Source organism: Pseudopodoces humilis, chromosome 9, assembly GCF_049639895.1.
Source record: "Pseudopodoces humilis isolate 2021_Gansu_Grassland_sample_001 chromosome 9, ASM4963989v1, whole genome shotgun sequence".
NCBI classification, from domain to species: domain Eukaryota; kingdom Metazoa; phylum Chordata; class Aves; order Passeriformes; family Paridae; genus Pseudopodoces; species Pseudopodoces humilis.
The window spans coordinates 28546041-28562208 of NC_142208.1; the positions used below are offsets into that span (position 1 = coordinate 28546041).

Below are 16168 nucleotides of genomic sequence, written 5' to 3' on the forward strand. Positions count from 1 at the left end.
ATGGATTATACAGCAAGCTTTCTCTGAACTTCACTTTTGAAAATCAAGTCACCACATTCAGGGAGGGTTAGAGAAGCAAAAGGCTTTGGGTATGTTCCACCAAAAAATGTAAGATTCAGATCAAACAGAGAGCAGATGTAGCTGTGGACTGACACAGTCACAAATCCTCTCCAGAGCATGTTTGAGAACACTTTCTCAGCTGGACCTTTACATGTTTCTTTTCTTTTCTCTCTGTAGCTGCAAATTCCTACATCTCAAAAGGGAACAGAAATTCCTCATCTGCCCTTAAGCTCCTCCCAAACCAAAAAACCCAACAACAAGCACTTGTTTCATGGAAATGTTACAAGAACTGAGCTGGAAAATCTGGCTGCTGTTGAGAAACACTTTATTCCCCCTTCCATTCTTTCATTTCACTCTGTTTGAGTGGAGACACATGTAACATGTTGCTGCAGTTACTATGGAAAACAATTGTTTTCATTACAACATAGGGAACAGTATTAAGTACTTGAGGTACTATTAGGGGTGTCTCTGTTACCTCTGGCTTTTGGCAGACATACTTTGAGAGTTTTGTCTGCTCAATTTTCCCTGTTGTAGGAAAACAAGTGTTAGAGGCAGTTATGGCTTATTCCCATCTGGCAGACCCTTTGGATCTTTTATAATTGCCTCAGAAAACAAGAAATTCTCAGTCCTCACTCCAGCTCCTTAGTTTCATCTCTTGGTGTCACTGCTGAAAACCTTTCCATTTAAGGAAAAGTCACTTGCTTTTATCACTTCAGTGAATTTACTAAATAAAGTTAGACACCTTAAGAAGATTGTTTCAGCCATATCCTGGTAATAACTTTCTTAGGTGCTCCTAACCCTGGAGTACAGGAGGAATTGTCAGATGGACTGGCAAGTTGTAGCACCTGTTCTTCATTTCCTCACTGTGTTTCTGTTCCAAGTTCCTCTTCACCATCCCATTAACAAGGCCACGAGCCAGAAATGACACCCTTTAAACCAGTTTTCTATTTTCTGTTATTCTTTCTGTGTACATAAATTTTATCTTCTGCTTACTGCAAAGCTCCCCACTGCCTGGGCAGGATGTGCTTCTGCCAACCACAGCCCAAGCACACTCTGCTCCTTTCCTGAGGAGCTGAATCCAAGCAGACCTGCTCCTCTAGCAGCTCCCAATCCTGTACCTTGCTTATGTCTAAACATACCCCTGAACACAGTGCATGAAAAAGGACTCATACATCTCTTACCTTTGCTACCTCACTTTGCCCTATTTCTTATTTTGAGTTACACAGGCTGTTTCCATCACAGATGGCTCTTTCCTACCCTGCTTCTTCCCATATGGTCTGGAATCCTTCACAGCTTTGCACTTTCGCCTAAAGACAATTGCATTGCACTTAAGAACGTTTATGCTGCTTGCTTTAACAAACATACACCGAAGACTCCTAGATAAAAGCTGCTCCTCTGGCATACTTCTAGTTGCTATGGTTGGCTCCTCTCCTAAGAGGCCAATAAAGGCTCCTGTTTGAAAATCTGTGACCTGGTATGGCTGTTATTAGATTGAATGTTACACTTTCATCCCTGACCCTGCGTAACACCATTGTGACTCTGTATCTTAAACAGGTGGCAGGAGACACTCTGGAGGTCAAGTTCTCTATAGATGTAACTGCACTGGGGTGTAAATTCCACCTTAGAGAGGAGCTGATCAGAGCACAGCTAAAACAGGAATATGGGCTGGCCTTGATGTATCCTTTAACACTGGAGATGACATGAGTGCACCTCTTTCACACGTTATTTAAAGAAAACAGGTGAAGAAAGAGGACACAATCTTTAATATGAATGCAATAATTTGGAGGTATTACAATAGTCCATCACAATAGTCCTGTGACAGACATTCTACACTCCCAGCAACAAAACAAGTTAAGCTGCCTCAATCCTTCTACAAAGAGATCTGAAAAAAAATTTATATGATTGTTCTTTTCCTTGAAAGGAATCAAATACAGCTTTTTATAAAGCCACCACTGTGTAGAGAAATGTAAAGGAAATTTCTATGAAGAGCTAATCTTTTTATCTTTTTTTTTCTTTTCTGGTGATACATGGCTTCTCCACATTTTCTGAGAGTAGGAGAATCATCTTTTTTTTTCTTTCCTCTTCCACGCAAATGGATGTAAAAGTAAATATATCAATATAGGATGTCTGCACCAAATACAGAAAGTCTATGAAATATATGAAAAAAAAAAAATCAATAGAAATTCAGTCAAGAAAAATTCATGCATGTCATTAAAGGAGCCAAAGGAAAAAACAGATCACAAAGCATCTAAAGTACTTGCAAGGCTTCTCATATTTCCCACTTTATCACAGACTTCTTATTTTTATGTTTTTGTTCTTCATTCCATGCATTTACCTTCAACACAAAAGTTCTTTACCAGTTTCATTTGCAGATTGATGGAAATAATACCAACTGTCATGCTCATCCTCTAATTCTCACTGTGAATTGAGTGCTCAATTATTGTATCACCCATGCAGATGCCCCAAACTGATTAACTTGATATTTCAGTATTAGACTACAAAGCTTAAGATGTTCATCTGCATTTACCCCTGTTTGTCATGTCATCATGCATGGTACACCATCTAAATAAACAACTTCTCAAAAAAAAAAAAAAAAATCCCCGCTAGAGCCATTCACATCATCCCGGTGCTGCTACAATGTGGTGGCTCCGGCATTCTCAAGTACAGATGTTCAGCATCATGCTCTGTAAAAACTTACAGGTGCAGGCAACCAGATCAAAACTGATCCCAAGAACATCTGGCCAAATGGATGCACTATCGTTTTACAAAGGCATCGTCACCATTTACAGTACCTGCCTTAATTTTTTGATAGAGTTCATTATGCAAGGCGGTGATAATAGCTGCAGAAGAATGAATATGTTTTCACTTAATAACATTTAACATTATAGCATAAGCAAATTCTATAAACCTCAGGAGCTACTTTAAGTGAAGCATATTTATAAATAAACTAACAGAAGATTAGGATGGAATTTCTTATAGTGGGAAGACTTAGCAACAGTAAGGGATTTGACTTTCTCAGTACAACACTTTTTTCCCTGACTGCCTGCTCTATCAATTGCAAGGTTTTACAGTTGATTTGGATTTGGAACCAGGGCTCATAAAATATGGATTTCCTATGGATTTCCATAATTTTCAATGGCTGACCAACAAAGTCCCTCGATGTCAACATTCCTTGTGCCTCTCTGCTGTACCCTTCTCCTTACAAGGAGTTTCCTTCAAATGCATGCATTCCTTATTTGTCCACACTAAATATGCATCAAGACAAAACTAGTGAACAGGTTTAGTTCAAACTCACACAGACACAGATATTATTGGTTACAACTAATTTTTCTTTCCTTTCTGGACACAAAGGCCAGAAGGGAGAATGAATTTTCAGCACATAATCACTGAAGGTATATTGGTACCAAACAAACTTCTACAATACTACTCATGCAAACTTAGCCTTCATCAAGAGTAAGTTAAGTGGGAAGAACAAGAAAATAAAGTGGGAAGTCCAGAACATACTGAATTCAACACAAGCTTTCAGAGAATTCAGAGGATTTCACCCTACCATTTTCTAACTACAGTTTTCATGTAGATTCAAGCCTTTGGCCCACTTTTATAACAACAGCAATGACAGTACTTTTGTGTCTATGCTGTAGAAAAAGACTTGAAGCCAAAATCTGCCTTGAGTTACACTCTGTAGAATCACCATGTAAATCTAAACAGAATTTAATACTGACCAAATTTACACAAGAGGATATTCATCTGACCTTAAGCTATTTGTATCCTACACAGTCTACAAAGCAAGAAGGAGGACATAGCTTTATTTTAACATGGGCTGCTCCTATTTTGCCTTGCATATTTTTCTAATACATTGATTAGGATTTGGGTTCTTAATCCTGAGGCTCCTGGATTTCAACACTGGAAACTCAGACTCATTTGTGTTAAGATGAATGCAAAAAGTCATTACGCTGGCCTAAAAGATGAGTGAATGGTCCTACAGTTTGCTGTTCTCAGACTCCATGATTTTATCCCATAAAGCCTAGGACTGAAGAGACACTGTTCTCCTTAGGAGCACTGCTAACACGTCTTTATGCTGCATTTTCTTGATACATAGATCTGTAGCTAACAGCGAGAGGCATTAAGTGCATTCAGTAACTAAACCACTGTGCAGGACAAAGGGTAGAGGGCTTGCATTAACCCCCACTGAATCACAGAATTAGATTCCACTGCCCAACCCCATCCTGCAGGCTGGATCTCCCACAGACACCCTGCCCTGGCTGACATTTGACTGCATCTACCCTGCAATGAGAGATGTGAAGGCTGCACAAACCAACACCAAGGAAATCCAGTGGCATGGACTCTGCCTGCTGCCAGCCTGTGCCAGCCCTGCCCCAGCACCCTCTGACCTTATCACCAGGTGAAAACTACCTCAGGTGCACCTGCACAGCCACACATCCCACGGCAGACACAACCAACAAATAAACACTGCCCTGACAGAGAAGAAATGGAATTGGGTGGTGCTTGTAGGCGCAAAGCAAACTCATTAAAATCTGAAAGTAGAAAGCTACTCCAGAGCCAAGTGGACAGAGAGGACCTAGCAACTCACATGTGGCTGTGCACCAGACTAGAGAGGCAAATGCTTGCAGGCAGCACATAGAATATATCCAAACCTGGGATTTTTAAAACATTTTCTCAACTGAAGTATTCATGGATTAGTTGGTCAATAGATATAAAAAAGGAAGTGACTTAACTGATGGCTTTTTTTTTTTCTTTCTAAAAACCTAAGTCATTATTCATGGAAAACTATTTCTTTTTAATCATTACTTTAAAGTCAGATATTTTTCACCATTTTCATTTGCTCCATATTTGCACTCGAATTTTTTGTATCAGAAGGAAAACTTTCTGGAATACTGGAAGACCAATACTACAGCCCCCAAAATAAAGAAGTTAATTGTAAGCATTTCATTAAACAAAATAAAAAAAAATGTGAGAATTATCAAGCAACACTGAAACAAGTGATGCAAAATACAGCGTCAGTGCCCATGGTGGCAAGTGATAGCAGGAAAGCTGTGTGGCAGGAGTAGTAGCAAGCTCAGCAAATGACAGTAATGAAGAATCTTCTCAGTAAAGAAGATCATTATCAACACTATGAAAACACAACAGCAAACCTCTGCAGAGCGTGGCCTGCGCAGAACCAGACTCTTTGGATAAAAGAACTCAGATGAGGAATGCTGTCATGAAACACAAAAGGGAAAAATGAGTGAAAAGGAAAGCAGTTTCCCCAGTTCAGTGGTTAAGCTCTTTTTTTCAATCAAGTTATTATCATTTACTTGTGTTATGATATCTGTTACTGACCGCTGCAGAATCATGAACAGCCAGACAGTTGTAAATAAACACCTAAACTATATATTTTTGTAACACGCATATGGTTGCTTTGTTTTCTGCTTGTTTTGTCTTTGTAAACTTCCACAAATATCCGTGGGGAAAAGATCTAAAGCAACCATTGCTTTTATGAACTCCCTCTCAGATCTTGACCAGCTCAAATGCTGATTAGTTTATATCACAATTCAGTTACTGCGAGAAAACAGAACTTGCTGAAAGCTTCTGAAGTTACTTCAGTGATAAACAGGTTTTTGTTTTGCTTTCTTCCATAGGGAAAGGAAACCCAGCAAGCAAATAGGCAATGGCACTGGCTTTTTGCAGAACCACCAGAAAATCTAGGCCTGACTCTGAATAAAAAACTGAAATTCAGTCAAAGTATCAAAGATCCAAATTTAGTGCTGACATGCTCAAATAGCACATAGTTCCGCCCGTTTTGTTTGTTTCTGTACCTACCTGTTTGCTACTGCCTTCATTTGGGTCAACAGGATGAAGCACATGTCAAAATCATCAAAGTGAATTCCAGCTGATTTTAGAATAAAGTTCTAACTTTGCACCAGAGTACACAGAGACTATCTATGATGTACCATAGGAGCTAAAAATGGTGCATCCCAGCCAGCTTCAGTATGGTGCACTTATCGATGCCTTTTAAGGACCTTTTAAACCTCTGCACCGAAGGTCTCCTCCAGGAGTGTGGTGCTGCTGGACAGCTGTGCTGTCACATTGCTCAGATGCTCCCTCAATTTGCCTTCTTCAGCTTCACTTCCTCTTCCTGCAAGAGCTCACTTGGGCAAAGCCCTGCAGGTGAGTGAATCCACTTACTTCACTCACTTCAGTTAAAATTAGCTGAGGAGGGAGAATACTGACAAAAAGGGAGATACTTGAAGAGGACTACAGCCATTTCCATGGGGAATGGAAATAAGCCAACTGACTTATAAGGTCAGCTGAGAAGGCTAATAAGGACCACATTGTAGTCAGGAGTGCTTTGATAAAACTCCTGGGTCCAAGTGAAAGGGAGGTATTGTACTGCAACCAAGTACTATGAAGGCACAAGCACTCTGACACTTAAGCATGGCCAAAATACTGTCTTACATTCAAACTGTTAAATGGGGAAGAAAATCCAGTCTGGCATAACTTTCCATTTCCTTAGAAAAAATCAGGACAGAACAATGTCAGAATGCTAGATGGTACCTGCACTGAGGTTTGGCCATTCTAGACCACATGCCCATCTAGGGCCAGTTATGTTTTTGCCCACACTAACATGAACTCTTCTCAACAGGAATTTATCTGCACATTACCTATGACAATAATAAATTCTCTGCGGGGGATGTTTTACAGACCAGTACTAGAATAATACATTTATTACTAGAATAAATGTGAAAGGATGTGGCTTCCTGTGCATGAGACCCACACAGAATACAACCACAGGATGTCATAGGTATCTTCATACCAGTACCTCTTAGTTTCCTTATCTGAAAGACAATTTATTCATTTGCAGTCTCTAATATTCATATCCTGTTAAATTACCAAAATTCAAGAGACCAACTGAGACATCAAAAAGAGAAAATTGTCCAGAGGATGAATCAGTGAATAAGGGCTTAGAATTGCCTGGTTCATGCAAAAAGCCAGGCTCTAGCATTTATCAGTGCAGCATTATTGTCACAGAGGATTTGACCCAGAAAGTTTGTCTGAATATGCTGATGTAACTCCAAGGGTAACTGTGGCTCTTTTTGGCATTAAATCAGGATAACTTTAGGTTGAGGCTTACTTGGATAGCAAAGAAAGAAGTGTTCATCTTTTCTAAATGCTGCAAATAACCACACAGAACAGGGGATAACTATAGAGCAATTACACAGATGTGCAAAACCACTAAAATATATGATAGCATTTGCCCTGTTCATATCTTCTCCTTAAGAATCTCTCTCACAACAATTGAGATATGAAATGAAGTGTCTTAGATACTTGGCCACGTCTGTATGTCAGTAAATGACACTATCTTTAAGGCAGTGCACTGAGACAGGTATGTGAAGGTGGTAAGCCTAAAAATCAGAGCAATACCTCTGAAGTGCCTCCACTGTATATTCTGCCAGAGTTGTGACAGCTATGTGAAAAAAACATGGAAAAAGTCACTCTTTTAAAAACAACATTCAATTATTGTGTGTGCAAAATGTACAGTGTGTCATTGAGCCATGAATTCAGCTTACCCGGAGCTTCTCTTCAGTCTTAGTGGATTGCTTACAGTCGGGATGCCAGACAGTGGAACCTGGGGGAGGAGAAACACATCTTTATTCAGAGCAAAGCAGATGACTTCTGCTCATGACAAGTCAGTTATTAAAGAGAATCTCTTCATTGCATCAGATGCTCAATCTGTATGAACTATGAAAGTAATTCACATTAAAGTCTAGCTCATGGGAAAAAAAAGGGAAACAAAAAAAAAAATTCAAATCCTTGGTGTATCTACAGCTGCTTTGTCCTGAGGCTGCCAAAGCACTTTGCACACATTCTTAATTAAAACTCCAGCAGCCTCAAGCAGCAACAGGGTCAGTGAGCACCAGGTGGAGGGACTGAAAGAGGGAGGGTTCCTCTGGCAGGATGGAGGGTAAGAGCAAAGGAACTGGGCCACAGTTACCTGATCTGTTCTCCCCTTATGTACTGCCCTGCACGTAAAAAGGAAGTTCTGATTGTAAGTCCATTGAGCAACAGGTGTCATACACAGTTACTGTAAAGTGCTACTCAGATCACATCTTCCCTCATGCAAAAGGAAAAGCAAAATTAAAACATTCACAGTGCAAAAGCCAGGACTGTGTGACCCACTGGCAGTGGGTGAGAGGCCAGGGTGGCAGCTGGTGCAAAGCTGCACATGGGAGAGCCTCTCCCTGGATCCCAGCACACCGTACCTGCCATTGGCACACACAGCACTTCCACCTGGCATATTCCAGCTCTACATCCTACTAAAAAAGTCAAGTCCTCTGCTGCTTGTTTCCCAAAATATGAGATTCTTTCTTGTGCTGTGAAGTAGGAATATCCTGCTGTCCTCAAGGACTGAGCGATGTCAGGGGCAAGAAGCATTTCCATCCCATTTCAGTTGTCCTTTGAAACAGAATGTAAACTGTGGTCACTGCTGGAAAGCTGCTGGCAGGTATTGGCTAAGATAAATGGAGCAAAAACCAACACTGATTTTTAACACTAACTGCAGCTGCAGTCAAATTCATCCTTCATTCCAGTCACCACAAAGCCAATCCAGAGCCCTGGCCATCTGCAGGGGGGAACATCACCACTTCACTCTGTCCACAAAGAAACCAAACAGAGCCAAGTCCAGGTCTCCTGCTGGTGACTATTAGCTCAAAAGCAGCCAGAGGAAACCCCACCCTCAGAGAACAGGAGAAGGATGGGTCAGGCCCCTGGAAACTTTCTTCTAACAAGCCCTTACACGGCTTGGTGCAGAAGAGCAGCAGGAATCATTTCACTTCCCAGCAGTACACAGCAGAGTCATCATCAGGAGACAGGAGAGAACACTGTGACCCTGGAGCAAGGGTCTGAGGTGTTTGGCTGTGAGTCTAAGCCGAGGAAGAAGAAACTGTGCATTTGGCAGAGGGAAACCATCAGACAACAGGGAGAAGTGCACTGAGAGCCTTCTCTGTAAACAAACAGCAGCCTCAGAGCCAGGACCCCACAGAGCCTGCGAGATCAGGAGGAAGCTGTGCCCTGTCCATGCAGGAGGAAGAGAGTTCAGGTTATAAGGCTGTAAGTTCATGTTAAAAGAAGTGATCTGAGTAGTACTCCTCTGAATATGACACCTATTGCTCAAGGATGAACTAAGATTTTAGTTTAAGTCTCAAGTCCAGCTGTGAGCTTCCTTCCTCTATGGCCCTGAAAAACATAATCCCTGTTCCTCTGTACCTCACTGTTAGATTAATGGCAGGAGATGATGATCTTGGGAGTCTTCCCAACCTTAACAATTCCATGATTCTTTTCTGTTAAACTTTCCCTACAATCAAAGAGAAAGCTATCACTGCATTTTGGGCAGTATTTATCACAAACTGGCACAATCTAGGGACACCCTGTGAAAATGCTGGAAATGAACAAGAAATGCAGGAACCTGGATGTCATTTTCATGGTGAAACCTAGCTAAGGGTTGTGGGTTTCCTTTCACAAAATGATAAGAGATTTGAAAGATGCGATATTTAAAAATCAGGGCAGGCTTAAGTAGTTGAATGTACATATTTTTCGTGATCTTGAACTCCAAGCCACCTACGTTTTGTAGATGCTATCCATCCAAACATGTCAATCTATTTTGAAATGCTTGCAAGGGTACAAATTCCCAAGCTGCATCACTCCTCTCTTTTACTACTGGAAACAGTTCAGCAAATTGTGATTATTTCCATTCTTAATGTATGTTTGTTTGCTCATCTGGCAAACACCAACTAGCATGCTCATTTATTCAGCTTTATACTTTGCACATATCATTATTTCAACATCAGCATCCCTGTAAATACTGGGCAATCCTAGCTCAGCAACAGCCTTGTGAGGCAGCCCATAAAATAATGTATTACCAGGAAGTCAATGGGAAAGAGAAAATTTCTGGTGCTGCTTCTTTTTCATTTTCATGTGCTGGAGCAGTGCCAAGCCAGAGTGTTTCTGTTGGCATTGTTCCAACCATCCTCAACATAGAAAGCCCCAAGATAGATAGTTTGTCCATGTTCTCCTTTTGCAGGTTTCCCACACATTTCTAATACAAGTTTCTACCACAGTCCTGCCAGGCTTCTCTATTATACAAAGCAGTACCAAGACAGTGTTTTCATGTTCTAGGGAGAGGACAATTAGAAGTGAGATGGAAGCCACCTATTTTCATGTATTTTATCAACAATGTGATTTTTGTTCTAGCTTTATTTTTGTGGTGTTGTATTTCTATTTTGGAGAAATGCTTGGAATGCTGTTATTCTGCACCCTAGGGTCAGTGATTTGGATGGAGTCAGGATATGCTGTTCAACTGAGAGCTTTCCACAAGAAAGGCTTTTAGGTCCTCACACTTACAAGCACGCTGAATTTAGCAAGGAAAGCTTTGGCAGGACAGTCTGGAGCACACTCAGCAATTACATTATTTAGTCAGAAAAAATCTTGTGAACAATAAAGCAATGCAATTTGAGGTGCTCCTCCCCTGAGACAGACTGAGCACAAGGAACATTGATTCACAACCACAGAAAGAGAAATGCACTAAGAAGAGAACAGCAGATCAAGCTGCTGCCAGGTTTCTCTCCTCTCCCCTTCCCTATCACCTGATCTTGTCCAGGACAAACTCCAGCCTAGTTTAAGTAGAAGTCATACCTTCTGTCATTGATCTGCAGAAATTTACACCAAAGCCTGCTCAATTAACCCAAAGTCCCACTCTCTGCTAGACTGGTGCAAATGACAGCAGTTGGAAATGGTTGTTATTAATTAACGATGGCAAAGGATGATCTGATGCTCATTTTGAACTTTGTCTGTATTTTATCACACCATCATGTGAGGAAACTAAGATTTGCCAGGTGCTTTCAAATTAGTCTTTCCAATTTGCCATCAGAAAGCAGCACCTCCCACCCAGCCCTCTTCCAGCCCCTCCTTGCTCCTGCCAAGCAGAGCTGCTACACAACTTCACATTCTGTTCTGGGCACAGCTGGAATAAGATGACTGAGGTATAAGGTCAGGGAGAGATGAGAGAGAGGGACTGCAAGGAAGGACAAACCACAAAATAAAACAAGTTAGCTTCAAAAGAATGCCTTAACAATATTATCTTATTTTGGAACTCCTCCAGTAAGAACCTCTCTTCAGGATTTCAAGAAATGGCTGTGACCACACTTTCATAATTTTTTCACTATTCTTCTACATTCCTTTCAAGTACATCAAAAGTTTTCTAATTTAAGTCCCAAATATAAAATCCCAACATGTGTCTGCCTTATTCACTTTTATTTCTGGCTTACATAAATGGATATTATGCATCCTTCCACAAACAGTAATACTACAGCAAGTAATAAAATAACTTAATAATTATACCACCCTCTCAGAGAGTAGGCGGGAGTCAGATCAAAGATACGATCTTTTCAATCAAAGAAAAGAGCATACTCTTTCTTATGTGAAAAGATCATGAAAAAAACAATAATTGGGAGTGTGACACTGTTAACAAGAAAAGGGAGATGAAAATAAACATACAAGAAATCGATGGCTAAAGAAAGATATAAAAATTAAGTACATGGGAATAAAAAGAGATGTGACCAGATAAAAGGGAAGTAGGCAAGGGAAGTAAATGTAATTAAGAACTGAAGGAAACACTCTGTCAACGTGCATGAGGAATGAGGTCTACATGGTTCAAAACAAATTCAGTGAAGCTTCTGAAGATCTTCCCTTGCCTTTTACAGTTTGGAGTGTGGTCCAGAATAGCACAGAAACTGATCAGCAGAAATCAGGGGAAATCCCTTCACTTTGTCTGGTATCTCATACACCACTCTGGGGCTAAACTATCCATGAGACGTCAAATTCAGAGGCAGCCTAATAAATTTCATTTTTTAGCAAGCACAGGCTGCCTCAGAGAGGGTGCAGAGTCCCTGCAAAGTCACAGTTATGGCCACCTAATAGAGCAAAAGGGTATCAAGTGAAAAAAATATGAGAACACTATTGAGGACAGGAGGACTATAGTCCTCCTTGGACATATTGCATGGGTTTATAAATTCTTGAGGTCTATGACAGAAAAATCACAATGTCTGATTTTCTTGTTTTGGAATGGAGACATCCTTACCTTGCAGATACATTTCTTCTCCTTCTGTGAACATTTGGTTGCATCTGCTGCATCGTGCACAGCTGGGATGATAATGCTTGTCACCTGCCTAAACAAAAACAAAGAAAGAACATTTTGGTGACAAATGCATTGAACTGCTTTCTGAGCACTCATTATTTGCTAACTGACCATTGCCCTTTTTCTTCTAGTTCACCTGTTTTGATACAGCACTGCCCTCATGATGTGACAGCAGCACTGAGAATGTAAGCTCTGCCTCACTGCTTCAGCCCTGAGGTCTATCCTGCCCTCAACAGAGGCCAGCAGTGACTGCTTGGGAAAAACTCCGTATGAGAAAAGACAACACAGAGCATCCCTTCCTCTTCACACCTTCCCGTTCAAGTAATCAGCGTCTTCCTGGCTAGGAGCTACATCATAAAGTACCTGTTCTCCATGATTTGACAAACATCCTCTTAAATTGTCATCTACCTAACAGTCCAAGGCAATGAATGTCACACTGCAGTTAATTTGTGTAAACCTGCTGCCTCCTTGCTTTGCCAAACATATCTTTTCTCAACTGCTCCATTGTTATGGAAGGATTTAGTCAATCAATGAGTTTTCAACTTGCCAATTCATTCCTTGGTCTTCTTCCCTATACTGCTGATATGGGTATTAGTACAGAGAGTTTTCTAGAGCCACTTCTGGGCCCATTAATTTAATTCCCAAATGCCTGACTTCAGAAGCTACACCAGCACAGACAGCCTGGGCTGAATTTGAACTACTGATGTAAAGGTCCTAAATACCCCAGATCCTGTTACCCAAATCCAAATCCACTGAGTCATACAGTCTCTTAAATACATTGATACCCATAATAGGTAAAGCTGATCAGATTTCAGGCCTCTGAGGACAGGAAAAATCAAGGCATAAATATTAATGCTATTTCTTCTCCTTAGGAGGCCAAAACAATCAATACATTAGCTTCCTCACATCATAAACTAAGCACAAAATGTCCACATCAAGCTTTTAAATAGAAAAATATTTAAAGCTAGAAAATGACCGTTCATAATGACAAGTAAAGAATTCTAAAATTCTTGGAATTTGTATCTGGCTTTCCAAACAAATTAACCTCAAGTCCTTTGTCACAAATATTCCCCATCCACTGAGATGCTAATGCATGAAATATCTGTTTACTCTATAGCTGACTTGTAAAATGTCATCAAAACCATCTCCTACTTCATTATACTTAAGACCGTAACGTTACTAAATCCAACCTTTCATTTTGTCTATTGAGAAGAATAACAACATATTTTTGGTTTGACATTCATTACAGAGGCTTTTTATTTAAACATATTTATATAAGATGATGAAGTACATGGATTAAAGTACCTGACAGCTACCAGAAGATCAGCTTTACCACCCAGCCCTTCTACAGGTGAATTTGCACCATTCATTTTTAATAACTCCCATCCAGGGATTTCAGCAATAAATTTCAGCATTACAAGGCCAGAGAAGAGGACTCAGTGTGATGTTAGTTTGGTTATACATTTCACTGTTCAGCTGCCAAAAGCCTGCACTTCCCCTAATCAGATCTTGTATTTACTGTTGATTCTTGCACTTCAGGGGCAAATTCCACCAAAGGGAGAGTAATGGGATTTAAAAATGCAGTTTTGGTAAAGCAGATTTAAAGCTATCATGCAAAACAGGGTCTCTGTTAAAAGGGAAAATGAGGAGTCACTACAAAATATGTTCACTGGAAGAAGAAAAGCTAATGAGGGAGAAAACTGATGATTGACTTGCAGCAACAAAGCCAATATTAAACTAAGAATGAAAATGAGTTAATACTAATTTTCAGCCATTTTCATTACTGGCTGCCTTCTTCATCTCTGGTTCTCCCTAGCAATTATTTAACCTCTGAGGCATCCCATTAGTTTAATTCAAGACTGGAATTTATAGGATAAAGAAATCCAGAATTCATCACATTATTATGCATAAACCTGTGGCTTCTCTGAAGTTTTGTCTTCCTGGAAAAACTTCTGATAAGCTACTGTCAAGGGAATATAGTTTAAACCATGTACACCTGCCTCTTCCAAACACCCAAAGGGATCAATTTCAAGTTTATCAGGTTGAAACAACTGGCCAAATTTTAGCCTGGCGTGAGTGATGATGAATGAACACCACACCCCAGATAACACAACCCTGCAAGTCGAAGTGAGAACACACCCTGCACTGGAGAGGTTTGGGGAAGTCACATACCAGAGCAGCTGCTCTTGTTAAACACTTCCAAAACAGTTTATTGAGTTTTCTGCCTCTGTAATATTTCTACAACTCATGAGTGGGATCCTTCCTACAGCAGATATTTGCTGGAAAACATTCTGAATCTCAATTAATTCAGGACTCATCTTGCTATGCCTGACTTGCTGTGATCATCCGGGAAAACAGTTGCTAAAAGTCATTTATAATGTAGGAGGACAAACATCTACAAGTCAATGAAATATTCACACTTTCTAGACATCAGCTTTTGCCCTTTCAGGGCTCCTAAACCCCCATTCAGTAAGTTCAGTGTGCAGCTTTCCAGGACCTCATGCTACTGTGCTGCACGTTGAAAGGTTTGCATCTCAATCCTCATGGCAACAACAGGTAAAATTGATTAAGTGCACATTTGCCCCAAACATCCTTCAGTCAAGGTGAGAGAAGGTTAAAGGCTCTTCTCACTGTGCTGAATTCTCCTCACCCCTTCCAGGTCACATCCAGAAATCCTCTGCAATTCTCTGTGCTATGCAGCTGCTGGGATTTGATCTATCATACTGCTTGTGGTCCCTTCTGAATGATTTCACTTTCGTTGTCAGGACTATCCAAACCATAAAGCACAAACTGTGACCCATATCTCAGAGTACTGGCCCTAAAATAATATGGCATAAGCTAAACTAATTGCTCTAAATACCTTGGTTTGCTTAGGTAGATGTACTAAAAGCAACCAAAATAATATTTAACATTTTTACTTGAAATTCTTAAATGGAATTGAATTAATTGACAGCAATTGTCAAATGAAATATTAAACCTATGTGTTGCTGTCACTGCCTATAAAGTCTCTGTTAAATTATCAGACACTTGCATGTGCTTTAAAAGCAAAGAACATAAGTTATCAATTAATGACAACATACAACCTCTTCTAACTTGCCTATTTATCTTCTACGCACATTGAGAAATCTGAAATAGGTTCTCAGATAAAATCCCATTTAAACACAGCAAACAGTAAGAATTAAATTTTAAAAAGCAGAAGTACATTCTCATTTACCAAATACTTCCAGAGCCTTAGAATTGCAGAGTGAAGAAACAGCAATCAAAGGAATTCTACAAGCATAATTATAAATGTAGATAAATGAATGCTAAATTTGAGTAGCTTTCTATGGCTCTGCAAATCCCACTGATAACTGACTAATCAAAGATATAAGAGTTTTAGTTATTTTCTATATACTACAAATATATATATACTGTCCACAATATGCACATTATACGCATGCTCATGAATGAAATAGATATATTATTTCAGATATTATTAAAGATCTATTTATTCTGGTAATTTCAAGACCTAAACTGGAATCAAGTCTGTATCAATGCTGACCTTCAGTTTCCCAGTCTACAAAGCAGGTTGAATTACATTTAATGTCCTACGTAAAATACTTTGGAGAAACACTACCAAGGAAAACCATTATAGAAATGTATTCTTCACAACCAGTCTTAAAAATAAGTTCATGTAATCACATCTCTAATGCTTGTGAAGGACAGCTGGAGGCTCAGTGACCAGGATTCATGGATGATGGACTACACAGGGAGCTGGATGTGTTTATTCTGCAGAGGACATGTCCCAAGTACCATGAGCAAAAGTATAAATTCTGTTACGTATTATAACACCAACACCTATCACAATAGCTGACAATAAGAAACCACATTTTTCATACCAGATTTTTCATAGATCACCTTTTCAGACTCAGAAGCTAT

The 16168-nt window shown here is 39.9% G+C and overlaps 1 protein-coding gene across 6 annotated transcripts in view; it reads right to left on the reverse strand.

Moving 5' to 3' along the window:
- The window catches only part of ABLIM1 (actin binding LIM protein 1), a 130483-nt gene that overhangs the window by 38696 nt on the left and 75619 nt on the right, over positions 1–16168 (reverse strand). For all 6 annotated transcript variants that reach the window (XM_014250229.2, XM_088059646.1, XM_088059645.1 and 3 more), the window contains exons 7-9: positions 12194–12281; positions 7629–7687; positions 5214–5276 (exon numbers count right to left, since the gene is read on the reverse strand). In XM_014250229.2, coding sequence (XP_014105704.2) covers positions 5214–5276; positions 7629–7687; positions 12194–12281 — 210 coding nt within the window. The remainder of the gene's footprint in view (positions 1–5213; positions 5277–7628; positions 7688–12193; positions 12282–16168) is intronic.